Source organism: Tachyglossus aculeatus, chromosome X2 (genome assembly GCF_015852505.1).
Source record: "Tachyglossus aculeatus isolate mTacAcu1 chromosome X2, mTacAcu1.pri, whole genome shotgun sequence".
NCBI lineage: Eukaryota > Metazoa > Chordata > Mammalia > Monotremata > Tachyglossidae > Tachyglossus > Tachyglossus aculeatus.
In genome coordinates this window covers 23,124,108-23,143,522 of record NC_052100.1, presented here as the reverse complement: position 1 = coordinate 23,143,522, position 19,415 = coordinate 23,124,108, and the positions used below count along the sequence as shown (strand labels likewise).

At 43.0% G+C, this 19,415-nt stretch overlaps 1 protein-coding gene and 1 non-coding gene across 2 annotated transcripts; both read left to right on the top strand.

Moving 5' to 3' along the window:
- Window positions 1-6,231: 6,231 nt before the first annotated feature.
- On the top strand, window positions 6,232-17,902 carry SERPINB10 (serpin family B member 10). The gene is made up of 6 exons (XM_038771266.1): window positions 6,232-6,414; window positions 8,476-8,613; window positions 12,019-12,133; window positions 13,104-13,246; window positions 14,785-14,940; window positions 16,697-17,902. The coding sequence occupies exons 1-6, from the start codon at window positions 6,247-6,249 to the stop codon at window positions 17,099-17,101; spliced, it is 1,125 nt and encodes a 374-aa protein (XP_038627194.1). The 5' UTR covers window positions 6,232-6,246; the 3' UTR covers window positions 17,102-17,902.
- A 1,049-nt stretch (window positions 17,903-18,951) lies between these two features.
- Window positions 18,952-19,089, top strand: LOC119949707. The gene has a single exon (XR_005457249.1). It is a non-coding gene; the product is annotated as a small nucleolar RNA SNORA7 (small nucleolar RNA).
- Window positions 19,090-19,415: the final 326 nt, after the last annotated feature.

Sequence of the window (19,415 nt, the reverse complement as noted above, 5' to 3'; positions counted from 1 at the left end):
CTTACTTCTCTAGGAATCTGGATACACATCTGTAGACTCCTGGATCTATGAAAAGGGACCCATGAATTTTTATGTATCTCCTTAAAATTGTTCATTTCAAAAGGAAGAATTTATTTCTTAACAAGGCTTTCAAATGCTCACTTGGGGGTCCTTATGAGAGATAATTCTATTTTTCCATAGGCCTAGGGCTAGGGGTTATTTTATTTATTTGCTTTAGTTTTGGAAGGGAGAACTTTTTCTAGCATAAATTTTTAAACTAATCTCTCCCTTCCATCCTCCTCACTCTTAGGAATGTGTCTTTCTGCTTTTCTTTTTCTCTCCTCTCTAAAGTGTATGGCATTATAACTTGTTAAATAGTGAAAGTAGTGATTTTGTGACACAATGGTACTTACTATCATTTTCTCGATGTCCAGCTTCAAGAGTTTGAAGGTTGCATTTGCTGATGCCAGGGCTTGAGGCTGGACTGTCTAGAGGGCTTCACAGATGACCCAAGATGCTGATGCTGTCATACAGAAATGTCACTGAGGGAGGTCTCTGTTTGCCACACATGCCAGCCAGGCAGCTGGGGCTGGGTGACCTTTTCTGTGGAAGGTGTGGGGAGGAGCAGGAGTCAAGAGGACCCCCACCCTGATCAAGTGGTATTTTTTGACATGCCTTTCCTCCCCACTCCTTCTTTGAGCTTTGTCCTGTGGTTTACTTCTCTGAAAGCACAGACAACTGCCAGGAGTAGGGGTGGGTAATAATAATAATAATAATGATGGCATTTGTTAAGTGCTTACTATGTGCCAAGCACTGTTCTAAGCACTGGGGGGGATACAAGGTAATGCGGTTGTCCCACATGGGACTCACAGTCTTCATCCCCATTTTACAGATGAGGTAACTGAGGCACAGAGAAGTGAAGTGACTTGCCCAAAGTCACACAGCAGACAAGTGGGGGAGCTGGGATTAGAACCCATGACCCCTGACTCCCAAACCCGGGCTCTATCATCTTCATGAACAGTTTTCACTTTGTCTTAACCACTTAGACTCCAGCCTCTTTGTGCTAATTTTATGGTGTGCCAGCACACTATTTAAGATTCATGTATAAGACTGAGAGAAAATTTCAGGGCAGACAAACAGGGTGCTATGCTTGTCATTCATTTGAATTCATTCAATTGTATTTTTTGAGCACTTACTATGTGCAGAGCACTGTACTAAACACTTGGAAAGTACAATTCAGCAAGAAATAGAGACAAAGGAAGTTCCCTTGTTCCCCCAAGTTGTTCCCCCCAGTGCAGCAGGGTGATATACAATGAGGAAATATACCTCCTCACACACCAGATTTTTGAATTTTTATTTCACCTAATTCCCAAATTGCCTCAATAGAAAACCCACATTTCCCCTCTCCATTCATTATCTGCTTAATGAGCTCTTCCAAACAAAGTATCAAGAAGACTCCTCCTGGAAGCACTGAAATAAAGAGGTAAGGGGGAGGTGATTAGCACTAATGATTAGCACCCATCACTAACCTCTCCCCTTCCCCCAACTGATGAGTTAACTGAAAAGAAGGAGGAGGCTGAGAGGGAGGTGAAAGATATTTAAAAGAACAACCCGCAGCCTCATTACTCCAGCACAACCAAGTTCCTTGTTTTCCCTACACCTCAGAGGCCATTTTCCTCTTTGAGAGCCAGACATGCCAGTAAGGACTGCTTCATAGAATCCATCTTGTAAAATCGTTAGGACACCATCTTCATAATACACCAAGCAGCGACTACATTGGAAATGTCAAGGGAGGGATGATTTTTAGGCGTCGGTTGAGGTCCTTCTTTAGCCTGAGGCCCCAGGCTTGAAACCCTGGGTTAATCGGACCCTGGTGTAGCTCCTTCACCTAAAAGGAAGTTTAAAACAGAGATCTAGACTGAACCAATGGTATAACACAGAATCTATGTTTTGGGCTCCTATGAAATGTGTCCTCCTGCCCTTTAAGTGCCATGGGGAAAACAGTGTACTAAAATAGATCCTATCATCACCATCAATTGTATTTATTACACCTACTGTTTGTAGAGCACTGTACTAAGGGATTGGGAGAGTATAATTAAGTTAGAAGACAAGGTCCCTGGCCTCAAGGAATTTACAGTGTGAAGGTGGAGACAGACACAGATATACATTTAGGCAGTAGGATATTTAATACTATAAATATAGAAGTTCTACACATTGTCTAAGTGCATAAGTGTGTAGCTGGCCCAGAATTTCTGAGGTGGTAGTTGGGGGTTTACAACCTGGGGAAAACAAAAATTAATTGGGAAAGAATTCCTGGAGGAGATGAAGTTTCAGAAGGGCTTTTGAAGATGGATAAAAGGTGAACTGGAGGATTAAAGGGGGGGAAGTTAGAAGACAGAGGAAGGGGTTAAAGTGGGGAGAGATGAGAATGAAGCACAATGAAAAGGTTATCTGAGAGCGGAGCTAAGAACGCAAGCTGGCACATAGTGGAAGAAGTGAGTGGTAATTAAGAAGGAGAGAGTTGATGGAGTACCTTGAAGTCAATGGTCAGGAGATTCTGCTTGGTGTGGAGGTGATTCGGGATTAGGTGACCTTTGAAGGTTTTGAGGAGTGGGGAGATTCATTCATTACTTCAATCGTATTTATTAAGTGCTTACTGCATGCAGACCACTGTAAGCAGAGTGTGGTGTGGACTAGAGGAGAGCCTGGATGCAGGGATATAGGAGGAAGCTGTTGTATTAAGCAAGTCAAGCTATAACAAGTACCTGGGCTAAGTGGTGTCGTTTGGATGAAGAGGAAGGAGCAGTTCCAAGAAATGTTGCACAGGAAATATTGACAGGATTTAGCAACAGATCGAATACGAATGTTGAAAGAGATGGAAGAAGCAAGGATAACGTCAAGTTTTCAGAAGCAGGGAGGATGATGGTGTTTTCAGTTGTGATGGGAAAATTAGGTGGAGGCGAAATTAGGTGAAGATGGGGAGTTACGTTTTAAGCATATTGAGTTTAAAATGCCAATAGGATATCCCTGTGAAAATGTCCCAGAGGAAAAAGGAAATGTGAGATTTCAGAGGTGCTAAAAGGCAGGGGCTAGAAAGATAAATTTGAAAGTCATCTGCATGAGATAGCTTTTGCTGATGACTGTCTTCCATTTTCAATGTTCCCCTATCCAGGTCCCTGAAAGGGAACCCACAAAAGCCACAATCCATCTCAGCATGCCAACATAGCTACCCAAGGAATGAATAAATATTTCAGGAGGTCCAAAACAATGCAGTTCGCTGGATACAGATGTACATAGCCATCCCACAACTACACACCCAAACCAGTAGTTCCCGCCCAGCGGAGTCAAGCGGAGATCATAATGCAACCAGCCCCTCTCCCAAATCCCACACACTGCTCTCCGCTTTCACTCCCAGGGCGGGTCTTCTCACTTCTGATGTTTCCCAGGGGTTTGGGGGGTGGGTGGGTTGTTGATCAAACATCAGGTTGTAGAAGGTCGAGAACAGAGCTGGAGGAAAGGAAGTGGAGGCAGTGGGTGTATACAACCCATTCTAAGATTTTGGACAGGAATGGGGGCAGAGAGATGGCATGATAGCTGGAGGGTATTGTGGGATTCAAAGAAGGTATTTTTTAGTATAAAGAAGATTTAAACATGTTTGAAGGCAGCGAGGAAGGAGCTATTAGAGAGTGAAGGGTTGCAGTTGGCTATCAGGGAGATGGAGTATAGCGGGATATCTGTATTGTTGAGGATTGAGTGGAAGCGGATGTCTGGGGGAATCATTGGGAACATCCATGAGGATGTCAACCTCGTTCACTTCAAGTTTATCCTTTACTGCCTTAACTCAGCCCTCTCCTCTGCCAGACAAAACTTTCTCCTCCCTTATTGACACCCATGCCCATCATCCCCGTCAGCTCTTCCATACATTCAACTCCCTTCTCAGGCCCCCGGTTCCTCCCCCTCCTCCTTCTCTCACCCCCAACGATCTGGCCTCCTACTTCATTAATAAAATTAAATCCATCAGGTCCAATCTCCCCAAAGTCACTCCCCCCGCTTCTCCAACCCCCCGGCTCTCAACACCCATCCTTCCCAGCAGTATCCTCAGAGGAGCTCTCCTCCCTTCTCTCAAGTGCTACTCTGGCCACCTGTGCTTCTGACCCCATTCCCTCTCATCTCATGAAATCTCTCGCCCCGTCCCTTCTCCCCTCCTTAACTTCCATCTTCAACCACTCACTCTCCACTTGTTCCTTCCCCTCTGCCTTCAAACATGCCCATGTCTCTCCCATCCTAAAAAAACCCTCTCTTGACCCCACCTCACCTTCTAGTTATCACCCCATCTCCCTCCTACCATTCCTTTCCAAACTCCTTGAATGAGGTGTCTACACGCGCTGCCTCTAATTCAACACCAACTCTCTCCTCGACCCCCTCCAGTCTGGCTTCCGTCCCCTACGTTCCATGGAAACTGCCCTCTCAAAGGTCACCAATGACCTCCTGCTTGCCAAATCCAACGGCTCCTACTCTATCCTAATCCTCCTCGACCTCTCAGCTGCCTTCGACACTGTGGACCACCCCCTTCTCCTCAACACGCTATCCAACCTTGGCTTCACAGACTCTGTCCCCTCCTGGTTCTCCTCTTATCTCTCTGGCCATTCATTCTCAGTTTCTTTTGCAGGCTCCTCCTCCCCCTCCCATCCCTTTACTGTGGGGGTTCCCCAAGGTTCAGTTCTTGGTCCCCTTCTGTTCTCGATCTACACTCACTCCCTTGGTGACCTCATTCGCTCCCACGGCTTCAACTATCATCTCTACGCTGATGACACCCAGATCTACATCTCTGCCCCTGCTCTCTTCCCCTCCCTCCAGACTCGCATCTCCTCCTGCCTTCAGGACATCTTCATCTGGATGTCTGCCCGCCCACCTAAAACTCAACATGTCCAATACTGAACTCCTTGTCTTCACTCCCAAACCCTGCCCTCTCTCTGACTTTCCCATCACTGTTGACGGCACTACCATCCTTCCCATCTCACAAGCCCGCAACCTTGGTGTCATCCTCGACTCTGCTCTCTCATTCACCCCTCACATCCAAGCTGTCACCAAAACTTGCCGGTCTCAGCTCCGCAACATTGCCAAGATACGCCCTTTCCTCTCCATCCAAACCACTACCCTGCTCGTTCAAGCTCTCATCCTATCCTGTCTGGACTACTGCATCAGCCTCCTCTCTGATCTCCCATCCTCGTGTCTCTCCCCACTTCAATCCATACTTCATGCCGCTGCCCGGATTGTCTTTGTCCAGAAACGCTCTGGGCATGTTACTCTCCTCCTCAAAAATCTCCAGTGGCTACCAATCAACCTACGCATCAGGCAGAAACTCCTCACCCTCGGCTTCAAGGCTGTCCATCACCTCGCCCCCTCCTACCTCACCTCCCTTCTCTCCTTCTACAGCCCAGCCCGCACCCTCCGCTCCTCTGCCGCTAATCTCCTCACCGTGCCTCGTTCCCGCCTGTCCCGCCGTCGATCCCCGGCCCACGTCATCCCCCTGGCCTGGAATGCCCTCCCTCCCCACATCCGCCAAGCTAGCTCTCTTCCTCCCTTCAAGGCCCTACTGAGAGCTCACCTCCTCCAGGAGGCCTTCCCAGACTGAGCCCCCTCCTTCCTCTCCCCCTCGTCCCCCCCTCCATTCCCACCAACTTACCTCCTTCCCTTCCCCACAGCACCTGTATATATGTATATATGTTTGTACATATTTATTACTCTATTTATTTATTTATTTTACTTGTACATATCTATTCTATTTATTTTATTTTGTTAATATGTTTGGTTTTGTTCTCTGTCTCCCCCTACTAGACTGTGAGCCCACTGTTGGGTAGGGACTGTCTCTATATGTTGCCAACTTGTACTTCCCAAGCGCTTAGTACAGTGCTCTGCACACAGTAAGCGCTCAATAAATACAATTGATTGATTGATTGATTGATTGATGTAGAAGTCCTTGAGAATCAGTGTAAGAAGGAGAAGGAGAATCAGAAGAAGAAAGAGAAATGATCCCTTCTGGAGGAAGGACCTTTCAATATATTGGACAAGGCAATTCTTTCCCAAAATGGATGTGATAGTCTAGTACAGTGGATGTTTTTGTCATTTGCAAGTAGAATGAGATTTTTTAAAATGTTATGTCTAATCTATGCAAGATGATAGCCTCTTTACAGAACACAAATGTATGTACTAAAGAATAATGGTAATATTCTGTCCCTTTGACATAGGGTATCCCAGATTTTGGAGATGGACACTCTATCAGCTTCAAACAATCAGTTTGCTCTTGATCTTAGCAAAAGGCTGGCTGAGTCAGCTGCAGGAAAAAATGTCTTCTTTTCCCCCTGGAGCATCACTACCTCCCTGGCTATGGTCTATTTGGGTGCGAGAGGTAATACTGCGACTCAGATGGCAGAGGTAGGTTCTGAAGTTTAACTAACCTCCACATTTTCAAATGACTCTGCAAAAGAATATGAGATTACGGGTAAAACAGGATGTGGTTTTGTGGGGAGAGTTGGGACATAAACTTCAAAAATCCTGATAACTTGGGCTAACACCAGCAAATTGAGGTGGGAAATGGGATACATATTTTCTCTTATCTAGAAATTTAAGATGAAAGCTTTGTTGGCCCTAATTATTCAGCTTTTTTAACCTCAATTCTAAACTTTCCTTTGTCAATGGAGACCTGGCCTTTGTGCAATTGAAAGAAATATCTTACCTTAAATTAATCACATTTAGAACTAAATTTGGATTGCTGCATTCTTGCACAAGGTGTTTCCCCATTTCCCTATCAACCAACTTTTATATTCACAACTGTAATTTTATTTCTTTTTATTTATGTCTGTCTTCCCCCCTTTACACTGTTAGCTCATTGTGGGCAGGAAATGTCCCTTTTTATTGTTGTATTGTACTTTCCCAAATACTTAATACAGTGCTCTGCACACAGTAAGTGCTTAATAAATATGATTGAATGAATGAATGAACTCACTGAACAATGCTTTATGTCGGCCTCACAAGGTTGTTTCAAAAGCAAAGAGATGAACAGGGTAATTTTCATACTTTTAGTTTTTATACCTCAAGTTTTTATACTCATTTGCTCCTATGGCTTCAAAGTCTCTTCAACATGAATGATTCCCAAATCTACCTCTCCAGCCTGACTTCTTTCCTCTATAGTTGCACATTTCCTCCTGCCTTCATAACATCTCTACTTGGATGTCCAGCCAACACCTTGAGCTTAACATGGCCTCATCTTCCCACCCAAACCCTGTTCTCCTCCTGTTTTTCCCATCACTGTAGACTATGCCACTCTCCTCCCTGTCTCACAAGTCCATAACATTGGCATTCCTTGACTCATCTCACTCATTCAACCCACATATTCAATCTATCACCAAATTCTGTCAGTTGGAGAAGCAGCGTGGCTCAGTGGAAAGAGCCCAGGCTTTGGAGTCAGAGGTCATGGGTTCAAATCCCGGCTCCACCACTTGTTGGCTGTGTGACTTTGGGCAAGTCACTTAACTTCTCTGTGCCTCAGTTACCTCATCTGTAAAATGGGGATGAAGACTGTGAGTCCCCCGTGGGACAACCTGATCACCTTGTTAACCTCCCCAGCGCTTAGAACAGTGATTTGCACATAGTAAGTGCTTAATAAATGCTATTATTATTATTATTATTATTATTATTATTATTATTATTATTATTCTACCTTCACAACATTGCTAAAATTTGCCCTTTCTTCTCCATCCAAACGGTTACTAGGTTAATTCAAGCACTCATCAAATCCTACCTTGACTACTGCATCCGTCTCTTTGCTGACCACCCAGCCTCCTGTCTCTCCCCACTCCAGTCTTTACTTTCACTCTGCTGACCAGATACTTTTCTAAAAAAACCACTCAGTTCACCTCTCCCCTCTCCTCTAAATCCTCCAAAGCTTTCTTCCCTATTCACCAAACAGAAACTCCTTACCATTGTCTTAAAAGCACTCAATCAGCTCTCTCCCTCCTACCCTACTTACTGATTTCATACTACAATCGAGGTCCAGTGAGTGGGTTGGCATTTGAGGAGTGAAGTGTGTGGGCCGGGTTGTAGTAGGGCCTGAACGTTTTTGTAGAAACATTATCTGAGGCGCAGATAAGTTAACTGACTTGCCCAAGGTCACACAACAGACAAATGGTGGAGCTAGGATTAGAACCAGGTTCTTCTGACTCCCAGGCCTGTGTGCTATTCCCTCTAGACTGTAAGCTCGTGATGGGCAGGGAATGTATCTGCTCATTGTTATATTGTACTCCCCCAAGCTTTTAATACAGTGCTGTGCATACAGTAAGCACTCAATAAATACGCTTGACTGACTGACTATCCATTAGGCTATGCTGCTTCTCATTTAATCATGATTCCTTCAATTGTCTGGTGATTTCAGTATCTCAAGTTTTATTCTGATATCTACATTTATGACATCACCAATTATTTCTGTTTATTTTAAAGAAACTTGGATTCAGCAAAATTGGAAACCTCTATTCTGAATTCCAGAGACTTTTACTTGAAATCAACAAGCCCAGCAACGCCTACTTGCTTAAGAACATCAGCAAGTTATATGCGGAAAAGACATATCCTTTCAAAGGTGTAAGTTTGCAAACTGAAGGGAAAACAAAAGCTTAATGTAGGAAATAATCCCTTTGAGCTAGGTATGAGTGATGATAGGCCAAATTATGCAACTTCTTGGATTATGAACCTCTTCACTCTCAGCTTCAAGACTCTCCATCACCTCGCCCCCTCCTACCTCACCTCCCTTCTCTCCTTCTACAGCCCAGCCCTCACACTCCACTTCTCTGGTGCTAACCTCCTCACTGTGCCTCGTTCTTGCCTGTCCCGCCGTCGACCCCTGGCCCACGTCCTTCCCCTGGCCTGGAATTTCCTGTCTTCACACATCTGCCAAACTAGCTCTCTTTCTTCCTTCAAAGCCCTACTGAGAGCTCACTTCCTCCAGGAGGCCTTCCCAGACTGAGCCCCCTTTTTCCTCTCCTCCTCCCCATCATCCCCCCCATCATCTCCCCCCACCCTACCTCCTTCCCTTCTCCACAGCACTTGTATATATTTGTACATATTTATTACTCTATTTATTTTACTTGTACATATTTACTACTCTATTAATGATATGCATATAGCTATAATTCTATTTATTCTGACAGTTTTGACACCTGTCTACATGTTTTGTTTTGTTGTCTTTCTCCCCCTTCTAGACTGTGAGCCCGTTGTTGGGTAGGGAGCGTCTCTATGTGTTGCCAACTTGTACTTCCCAAGAGCTCAGTACAGTGCTCTGCACACAGTAAGCACTCAATAAATACGATTGAATGAATGGAGGAAATTTCTAAGAAACTAATCACCAGGTGATAGTAGTAGAATGGTAGTGGCAGTAATGAAGGCAGTTCAGCATACTAAGCACTTGAGAAATACAGCAGCCACAGCACACCTTTACAAAACCTCAGGAAGACGGTGATCATTATGGCTGTGAATGATAATAATAGTGATGGTATTTGTTAAGACTTAGTGTGTGCAAAGCACTGTTCTAAGCACTGGGGGGATACAAGGTGTTCAGGTTGTCCCACGTGGGGCTCACAGTCTTAATCCCCATTTTACAGATGAGGGAGCTGAGGCACAGAGAAGTTAAGTGTCTTGCCCAAAGTCACACAGCTGACAATTGGCCGAGTCGGGATTTGAACCCATGACCTCTGACTCCAAAGCCTGTGCTCTTTCCACTGACCAATGCTGCTTCTCTAATGTGATTGGACTCTGAACAGCAAGGAACCTGAATTTCTGCTCCTCTAGACACAGTACCCTACTGATTTTTCTTTTTATTTTATGCATTTCAATCAATCTATCAATCGTATTTATTGAGTGCTTACTGTGTGCAGAGCACTGTATTAAGCGCTTGGGAAGTACAAGTTGGCAACATATAGAGACGGTCTCTACCCGACAGTGGGCTCACAGTCTAGAAGGGGGAGACAGAGAACAAAACCAAACATATTAACAAAATAAAATAAATAGAATAGATATGTACAAGTAAAATAAACAAATAAATAGAGTAATAAATATGTACAAACATATATACATATATACAGGTGCTGTGGGGAAGGGAAGGAGGTAAGTTGGTGGGGATGGAGGGGGGGACGAGGGGGAGAGGAAGGAGGGGGCTCAGTCTGGGAAGGCCTCCTGGAGGAGGTGAGCTCTCAGTAGGGCCTTGAAGGGAGGAAGAGAGCTAGCTTGGCGGATGTGGGGAGGGAGGGCATTCCAGGCCAGGGGGATGACGTGGGCCGGGGATCGACGGCGGGACAGGCGGGAACGAGGCACGGTGAGGAGATTAGCGGCAGAGGAGCGGAGGGTGCGGGCTGGGCTGTAGAAGGAGAGAAGGGAGGTGAGGTAGGAGGGGGCGAGGTGATGGACAGCCTTGAAGCCGAGGGTGAGGAGTTTCTGCCTGATGCGTAGGTTGATTGGTAGCCACTGGAGATTTTTGAGGAGGAGAGTAACATGCCCAGAGCGTTTCTGGACAAAGACAATCCGGGCAGCGGAGTGAAATATGGATTGAAGTGGGGAGAGACAAGAGGATGGGAGATCGGAGAGGAGGCTGATGCAGTAGTCCAGACGGGATAGGAGGAGAGCTTGAACGAGCAGGGCAGCGGTTTGGATGGAGAGGAAAGGGCGGATCTTGGCAATGTTGCGGAGCTGAGACCGGCAGGTTTTGGTGACGGCTTGGATGTGAGGGGTGAACGAGAGAGTGGAGTCGAGGATGACACCAAGGTTGCGGGTTTGTGAGACGGGAAGGATGGTAGTGCCGTCAACAGTGACAGTGACATTGTCCATGTCTTTATGTTCTCTCAGTGTCTCAGCCAACCAAAGATATTTATTGAGCTTACTGTGTTCAGATCACTGTACTTATATAACACAGTTGGTAGACACAATCCCTCTCCAAAAGGAGCTTACAGTCTAGAGTGGGAGACAGACAGAATTTGGTGACAGATTAAGTTTGCACGTTGAGCGGGAGAGGATTCAAGGTTAATATCAAGGTTTTTTTCTATCTTCTCGGTCATCCTTGCACTTCATCTTTATTCACCCCACCCTCAGCCCCCAGCACGTATGTACATGTCTGTTGTTGGCAGGGAACATGTCTACCAACTCTGTTCTATTGTTCTCTCCCAAACATCCAGGATAAATTGATTCAATGGCTAGCTCCTCATATCACCAGATGCCTGTGGATTCTAAATATTGGAAACCTGCTGGGACTCTTCTATTAAAATAGATAGATTAAAATGGATTAAATTAATAGATTTAAATTAATTAATAAATTAAAATAAATGAATAGATTAAAATAGATAGGGACACCTTTATTCCCTAATGTATCATGAGTTAGTTGGGGGGCAGGGAATGTGTCTATTATATTGTTATACTGTACTCTCCCAAGCATTTAGTACAGTACTCGGCACACAGTAAATCCTCAATAAATATGATTGACTGACTGACTCTAATCAGAATTGGGGGTAGCAAAGGGTTTCTGGCACTAAGCAGTCATTTTCCCCCTGTTGCCAAACATCCTGTGTCATGAAGATCAAGCTTCTTTATAATAATAATAATGATGGCGTTTGTTAAGCGCTTACTATGTGCAAAGCACTAGGATATCATTTTGCCCCCAATCCACACTTATTCCTGCCTAGAGGTCAAGATAATGGGCTAATCTCCCCCTTCCCTCTAGATTTATCAATCAATCAATCAATGGTATTTATTGAGTGCTTTCGATGTACTAAACGCTCAGGAGAGTACAATTCAACAGAGTTAGCAGACACGTTTCCTGCCCATAGTGATATTCTCTGCTCTGGTCCTAGAGGCTCTTGGCTCAACAGGAGAATATGCCCCTAAGGTGTTTTTTTTTCTAATGTTTCCCTCATTTTCTGTTGTTCACCAAGCCCATTGTTTCCCTGGTTTGTCTTTAAATACAAGAATAGATGCTGAATATTAATTTCCTCTTGTACCTTCCAGGAGTTTTTACAGAACGTGAAGAAGTATTTTTCAGCTGATCCACAGTCAGTTAATTTTGGGGAAGCTGAAAAAGTCAGGAAAGAAATCAATTCCTGGGTTGAAAACCAGACTGAGGGTGAGCTTAAAACCAATTCTGACATGGATTTATTTTCACCTAAGAAATTTTCATTTTATTTTTATTGGAAAGAATATTAATTTATTTTTGTTGATAAATTAAAGTCTTAAACTTTGAGTACTATCACAAAAGAGCACTAAATGAAGAGTATTACAGTGGGGTATGACTGTACGTTTAATATACATCTTTATTAGTAGAAAAGCCATTTTGTGTGGCATGAAATGAATGGGGAAGAAGGAAAAAGGAAATGACTTCCAGAAGGGTCTCCTGTAACATCTTCATTGGGGATCTCCAACAGTCCTCTCTGAATCCCCTCTGACTGATGAGGGGAAGAATGGGTGAAGAAAGAAATGGAGGAATCAGTCAAACAATCAATGGTATTTATTGAACACTTAGTATGTGCAGAGCACTGTACTAAGCACATGGGAGCGTATAAGCAAGTAAAAATTAAAAATAGAAAGTTGTTCCAAGTGCTATAAATCTGCTGTGGAAATGCATCTTCTTTCACTAATCTCCAAGACAGCAAGGATCATGTCATTTAGAATTAATTTCTGAATAGGCTATAGTACAATATTATCCTCGTGAGGTTGCTGGATAGACTTCTTCTGACTAGAAAAGAAAATGAAAATTCATGTATTGAGAAGCAGCATGGCTCAGTGGAAAAAGCACAGGCTTGGGAGTCAGTGGTCATGGGTTCTAATCCCGGCTCCGCTGCTTGTCAGCTGTGTGACTTTGGGCAAGTCACTTCACTTCTCTGTGCCTCAATTATGTCATCTGTAAAATGGGGATTAAGACTGTGAGCTCCACGTGGGACAACCTGATCACCTTGTATCCCCCCACCTCCAGCACTTAGAGCGGTGCTTCGCACCTAGTAAGCACTTGACAAATACCATCATTATGTATTGGAATTTAAAAATACCACTTTTTGCTTTGCTTTAAAATTTTGTTTTCCGTTTGTTTTTGTCTCTAGGTAAAATTACAGATCTTCTACCTGATGGTTCTGTTGACTCTTTGACCAAAATGGTACTAATTAATGCTATCTACTTCAAAGGAAAATGGGAACAGAAATTCATGATCCAAGATACTACTGAGAAACCTTTCAAAATAAATGAGGTATGGACCCTTGTCTGAATGTTATTAAATAATAACAATCTTTTCCAGTGCATTTTAGAGTTGTTTCCACTGCATTATTTCCACCTATATTTTATTCAGAGATTTGAACATAGAAAAATGATTGAACTAAATTCCCTCTTCTTTGATAATCCTCTGCTTATTTAAAAACCTACCTCCTCCATAAAGCCTTCCCAGATAAGGCCATCAGGTCTAGATCTAGATGCCCTTTCTTTTCTTTTATGGTATTTATGTGATTACTATGTGCCAGGCACTGTTCTAAGCACCAGGGTAGATACAAACTAATCAGGTTTGTATCTGATGACAAATGTAATCATTGTAGTGTAATGTAATTACAAATGTAATTGTAATGTAATTACAAATGTTGTCATTGTGAGCCACATGGGGCTCACAGTTTTAATCCCCATTTTATAGATGAAGTATTGAGGCACAGAGAAGTTTAGTGACTTGCCCAAGGAATCTCCTGCTCTTCTTCCTTATTATTCTTCTCTTCAGGGTCAACAGTCATGATTATTGACACCACCATCTCCACCATGGCTGATTAATTTTGGACCATGTTTTCACCTTTGCCACTTTTCAATCCAGTGGTCCCAGGGGTAACATGGCCCAAGACAGGCCACTTCTTTTGGGGCCCACCAGCAACATGAGAACCAGCATGGCCTAGTGGATACCACACAGGCCTGGAAGTCAGAAGACCTGGGTTCTAATCCTACTTCTGCCACTTGTATTCTGTGTGACCCTGGGCAAGTCACTTCACTTTTCTGTGCCTCAGTTACCACACCTATAAAATGGGGGTTAAGAGGATTAAGACTGTGAGCCCCATGTGGGACATGGACTGTGTCCAACCTGATTAGCTTGTATCTACCCCAGCATTTAGTAGTGTTTGGCACACAGTCAGTGCTTAACAAATGCTATTAAAAAAAAAACCCAAACCACTCCCATCACCATCACAACCTGGACAGAGAAGTGTTTTGCCCCCAGGAAAGGAATGTGGCAGAGGGAGAGTATAAACTACTAATGATAACAACAGCACTCTTTATTAAATGTCTTTTTAATGCCGAAATATAAAATGACCAAATTGGGCACTGTTCCTGTCCTACACAGAACTCACAGTCTAGGAGGGAGGAGAATGGATATTTTACCTCCATCTTACAAATGAGGTAACTGAAGCACAAGGAAATTAGTGTCAATTTACCTTGTCCAAGGTAAAGTGGCAGGGAAATGGTGGAAGCAGGACGAGAACCTGGGTCTCCTGACACCCAGCATTGTGCTCTTTCCATTAGACTTAATCAAACAGTGGTATTTATTGAGCGCTTACTATGTGTAGAGCACTTGGGAGAGTACAATACAATGAAATTGATATCAGAAGGAAGTTAAAAATGATTAAGAATTATGGGAATCTTTAATTCAGAAGAAGCTCAACAATTTTAGGTCTTATTTTATCTAAAAAAACATTCCACATTGGTAGTTCTTCCAGGTTCAATAAAATATCATTTCTTTCCACATTTTAATTAATTAAGACAACAACTAAACCAGTGCAAATGATGTCAATGAAAAAAACTCTTCATATACTTCAAGTAGAAGAGCCACCAACCAAAATCATTGAGCTCCATTATAACAACCGTGAAATTAGCATGTTCATTCTGCTCCCAGAGGATCTCAACGGCTTACAAGAGGTAAACATTTTTTTCAGTTTGCCATGAAAAAGAGTTAGTCAATATTTCTCATGCTTCTCAGAAAAATAAAGTATTAATTCTATTAATCCTGCAGTTAGTGACAACCAACTATTTAAATAAGCCTCAGGAGAAAAGTGAAATAATTTTTTATTATCCAAAACTTTTTCTAGTTTTTCTTAGCTTCTGACTTATGCTACTGCTGTGCTATTTTGGCACTGCCAATACTTAAACTGTGGGACACATCTTCAACTTTTATTAAACTTTTGGCTCCCCCCTCCACTTTCCTCTGGGTCAGGACTCATTTTTTTAGTCTGCGATTTCTTACTGATCAACATTGTAAATGAAATAATTCAAAACCACCCAGACAAGCTCCTTTTTCTTTCTGTGATAGTAATTAGTACAACAGAGATACCTAATCTGTAGGTACCTACCTATCATCTATCTACCTATATACATATGTATATCTGCATGCGCACACACACACACATCTTTAAATATACTTATGAATACAAATGCACTATGCTTGTGTTCACAAGTTATCAATCAATAGAATTTATTGAGTGCTGACTGGAGTACTGCACTAAGCTTGATTGAGAACAATAAAGTCAGTAGACAAAATCCCTGACCTCAAGGATCTTAAAATCTAGGGGGCAAAGACAGACACTAAAATAAATGAAAAATAAGGGGAATCAACAGAGTATAAAGATATCTGTGTATATATGTGCTATGTTGGGTTTGTGGGTTTGTTGAGGTCAAGGCAGCATCTTCTTATTTCTATTACTTCTTACTTCTATTACCTACATACTGTATGCTCCTTATGAGCAGGAAACATGTCTACCAACTCTTGTATTATACTCTCACAAATGCTTAGTACAGTGGTCTGAACACAGTAAGTGCTCAATAAATACCACTGATTGGATCGATCAATTGATTGATCTGTAGTATAATCCTCCGTGCCCAGTATAGTGCTATGGGCATAGTTGGCATTATGATGATGATGATGATGTTAATTTCAGAATATTAGGAGACTCTGAGTGTCAAGTAGCTTAGAGGATTGAATCTCAGAGACTTGAATACAGTGTGAAAGTAGCTCTCTGTCAGACTACAGTTTTTTCAGCCACGCTTCCCGACATGAATAAGATTTAATTTTCCTACCCCAATCTTCAACCCGAAGACGTGACCAGGAACATATGCTGTAATAACTGAAAGGGGACCCACAGAAGCCAGGAGGGCAAAATAACTTATTTCAAAACCTATTGAAGCACAGTCACAAACAACGTGACATAACAGTGGACTTCTGGCAGATCTCCACAACAGACAGACCAGGCTAGGGAGCAGCCAATTAGGGAAGGCATTGCCCTTCTCTAAGCAGATGCTTTGCCAAGAGTATCAATTCCAAATATGCCAAAAATGCAAGAGGGATGACAGGTTGTGGATGTCTCTTCAGCCATATGCTCAACTTTAGTAATGCTACCTTCAAAAACAAGGTCATGAGCAAATAGTCTGAGCAGAAAGAATTAATGTTCTACAAAGGGAAGCGATTGTTTACCTCTCTGGTTCCAAATGAAAAAAGAAAGTGTAACTTGCAGAGGTATGTGCATTACTGGGTACTGATGGTATGGTGTGGTTACAGCAATATTGTTTCATCAATAAGGTAGTGTCTGGATTTTGTGAGCCCTCACGACACCCTCTTTATTTAACTGAACCTTTCCTCTCCACTTACAATTTTATCTTTACTTTGGTTTCAACAATTCAGCTGGAAAATGAAATTACATATGAGAAGTTAAATTACTGGACTTGTGCTGACATGATGGATACAGATGAAGTGCAAGTACATCTACCCAGATTCAAGATGGAAGAGAGTTATGACCTCAAATCCACACTGATCAGCATGGGGATGAGCGATCCCTTCAGTCCGGGCCAAGCCGATTTCTCTGGAATATCGGAGGGAAAAGAGCTGTTCCTTTCACATGTTTTTCATAAGGCTTTTGTGGAAGTCAATGAGGAAGGCACAGAAGCAGCAGCTGGCACTGGGAGTGTCTTGACAGTACGAATGAAAAATCCTTTGATTATTTTTAATGCAGATCACCCATTCCTCTTTTTCATTAGACATAACCCCACTAACAACATTCTCTTCCTTGGCAGATTCTGTTCCCCTTAGATTGCATGTTGTTCACACACCTGGGTCACAGTTCAGTCATATTTTGGATTTTTCTTGTACTTAATTTTTCCTAAGTGCTTTCATACAAATGATCTCTTTTTGTCCTCATAAAATTCCTGGTTTGTAGGAAGAGGCAGCTAATATTATCCCCATTTTCAGATGAGGAAACAGGTCGAGAGGTGGTGACGTTGCAGAAATGGGACTAAGAACCCAGTTCTCCTAACTCCAGACCTGTGCATCACATGACCTCCTGTTCTCAGTACTGAAAATGCACCAAAAGATTATAAAAGACAAAATTTTAAGGGAAAGCCCTATTGCTACTCAGAGGTTTTGAAAATCAGAATTGAAGTCTCAAAGTGAACAAGTCTTAGAATATGGGATAAGTGAATTTCAAATGTAGAAGTTACTGTACCTTGGCCTAGTGAACAGATTCATAATAGCAATTTAACTACAGCTGTACGTTCATCCTTGCTGTTTTTCAACAGCAATTAGTCTGGAAGATTTTCAACAGTATTTAGTCTGGAAGATTTTTCTTTCATTTTTAACTTCTTTTGTGTTTTAGAGAATTTTGTTTGCTATCCCTCCACATGTTTCATATATAATATTCATGCTGGAGCTCTGCCTGGCTTCCTATTGACTGCTACAAGGATATTATCTACTCAACATACAGTGAATGAGATAAGGCAATTCCATATAAAAGCTTATATCTTTGTCTCAAGCTAATGCTTTGACTATTATGCAATACTGAATGTGCACAGAAATATTTGCTCTTCTTATGAAAAATTTATAGTAAAATTTAACCCACCCTTTTTAGATGTTTCATTACTTTGGGAAACACAGAGCCAAAATATGCGATTCTTTAACATGCCAACCTCTTCAGTAAAGTGCTCTGCACAATCTGTTGTTCAGTTCAGTGCTCTGCACAAAGTGGGTGCTCAGTGAATACTGTTGAATTGAACTCTCCCCGGCACTCTCCCAACCATTGACTGAAGTCTTGATTGACTGAATAAGCCCTGAAGTCATTCCCCTACCTGGAATGGGCAGGATTAGAACTCCCTGCCTAACGAACCCCTCTCCTGAACACTTTCTGCTGCCTTCACCCTTCATCTCCTACCTGAGCACTCCTCTCACCCAGTAAGGGGACCATTCGGAGTCTAGTCAGCCATTCACCACTTCTGGGATAAGCTACAGGAAACTTGGAGGAAAAGACTTCTCTTTCATCCCTTGCCTTCCCAGGTAAAATAATCTCCTGGACTTCCCATGCTGATACCACAGGACAGACCCCCTGGTTAGATATCTGAATTAAGTTTAGAATAGGTGCTTTGCAAGTAGTATTAATGAATTAATTAGGTAACAAATAGAAAGGAATTCCAACCCAAATCATCTTTCCCTTTCTCTAACATTTCCCCCCACCTTTCCTTACACCCTTTAGGTGTATGTTCTTTGGGTCCTTTCCCTTTTCTTTTGGGGTGTGCCAGGTTCCAGCCTCACTCTTTCCAAGCCCTTCCCTTAGGAACTTTGGATGCCAGGGTAAACCTGCTGCCACCCCTCATGATCATTTCTCTCCATTGGAGGTATAGAGTCACACTTCTCTGTGACCTTAGCCTCTGGATCCCCTCATGGAGTAACCGGTCCCTACACTATCTCTTCCCAAAACTTTCACTTCCCTCTGCCCACTGGCATTGTGGGTGAGGGACACCTGTGCTGGAGTCAGGTAAATGCAAAGGGTACATTCCACCGCTATGTTCACCTCACTGAGCACTGAGGCTCTGAATCTTTTTTTAAGATTCCCATTCTGATCCTCCCCCTTGGGCAACCCCTTTGGTCCCTCTGGTCTGCACTTGGGGTTAGGCATCTCAGGGTTGCACTTGGAGAGTTTTCAGCACTTTACCAGTCTTGACTACGGGAGGGAGAGTCAAGCAGAGGCCTATCCATTCCATTCCTAGCTTGGCCAATGGCTAGTGAGTGGAAGGCAATCTGCTACAAGTCAAAACTTCCCTGTGCTGCGCAGCGGCGGGATGGGACAAAGTCGAGGATGGAGATTCAAGTTTATTGCGTGGGAGGAGGCAATGATAAACCACTTACAAGAAAGTATTTTTTACCAAGAAAACTATGGATTCACTAACAGAATGACTGCAGATGGAGGTGGGGCGTTCTGGGAGACTTGTGTCCATGGTGTCACTATGGGTCAGAGACGGCTCGACAGCAAAAGACAAAACAAGATCTCAAGGCTTTGGACTGGAGTCCTTTTTTACTCACTGGTGGGGACAACTGCCTCCCAGCTCCCACTGGCTCTTCTGACCAGTACCAGCCC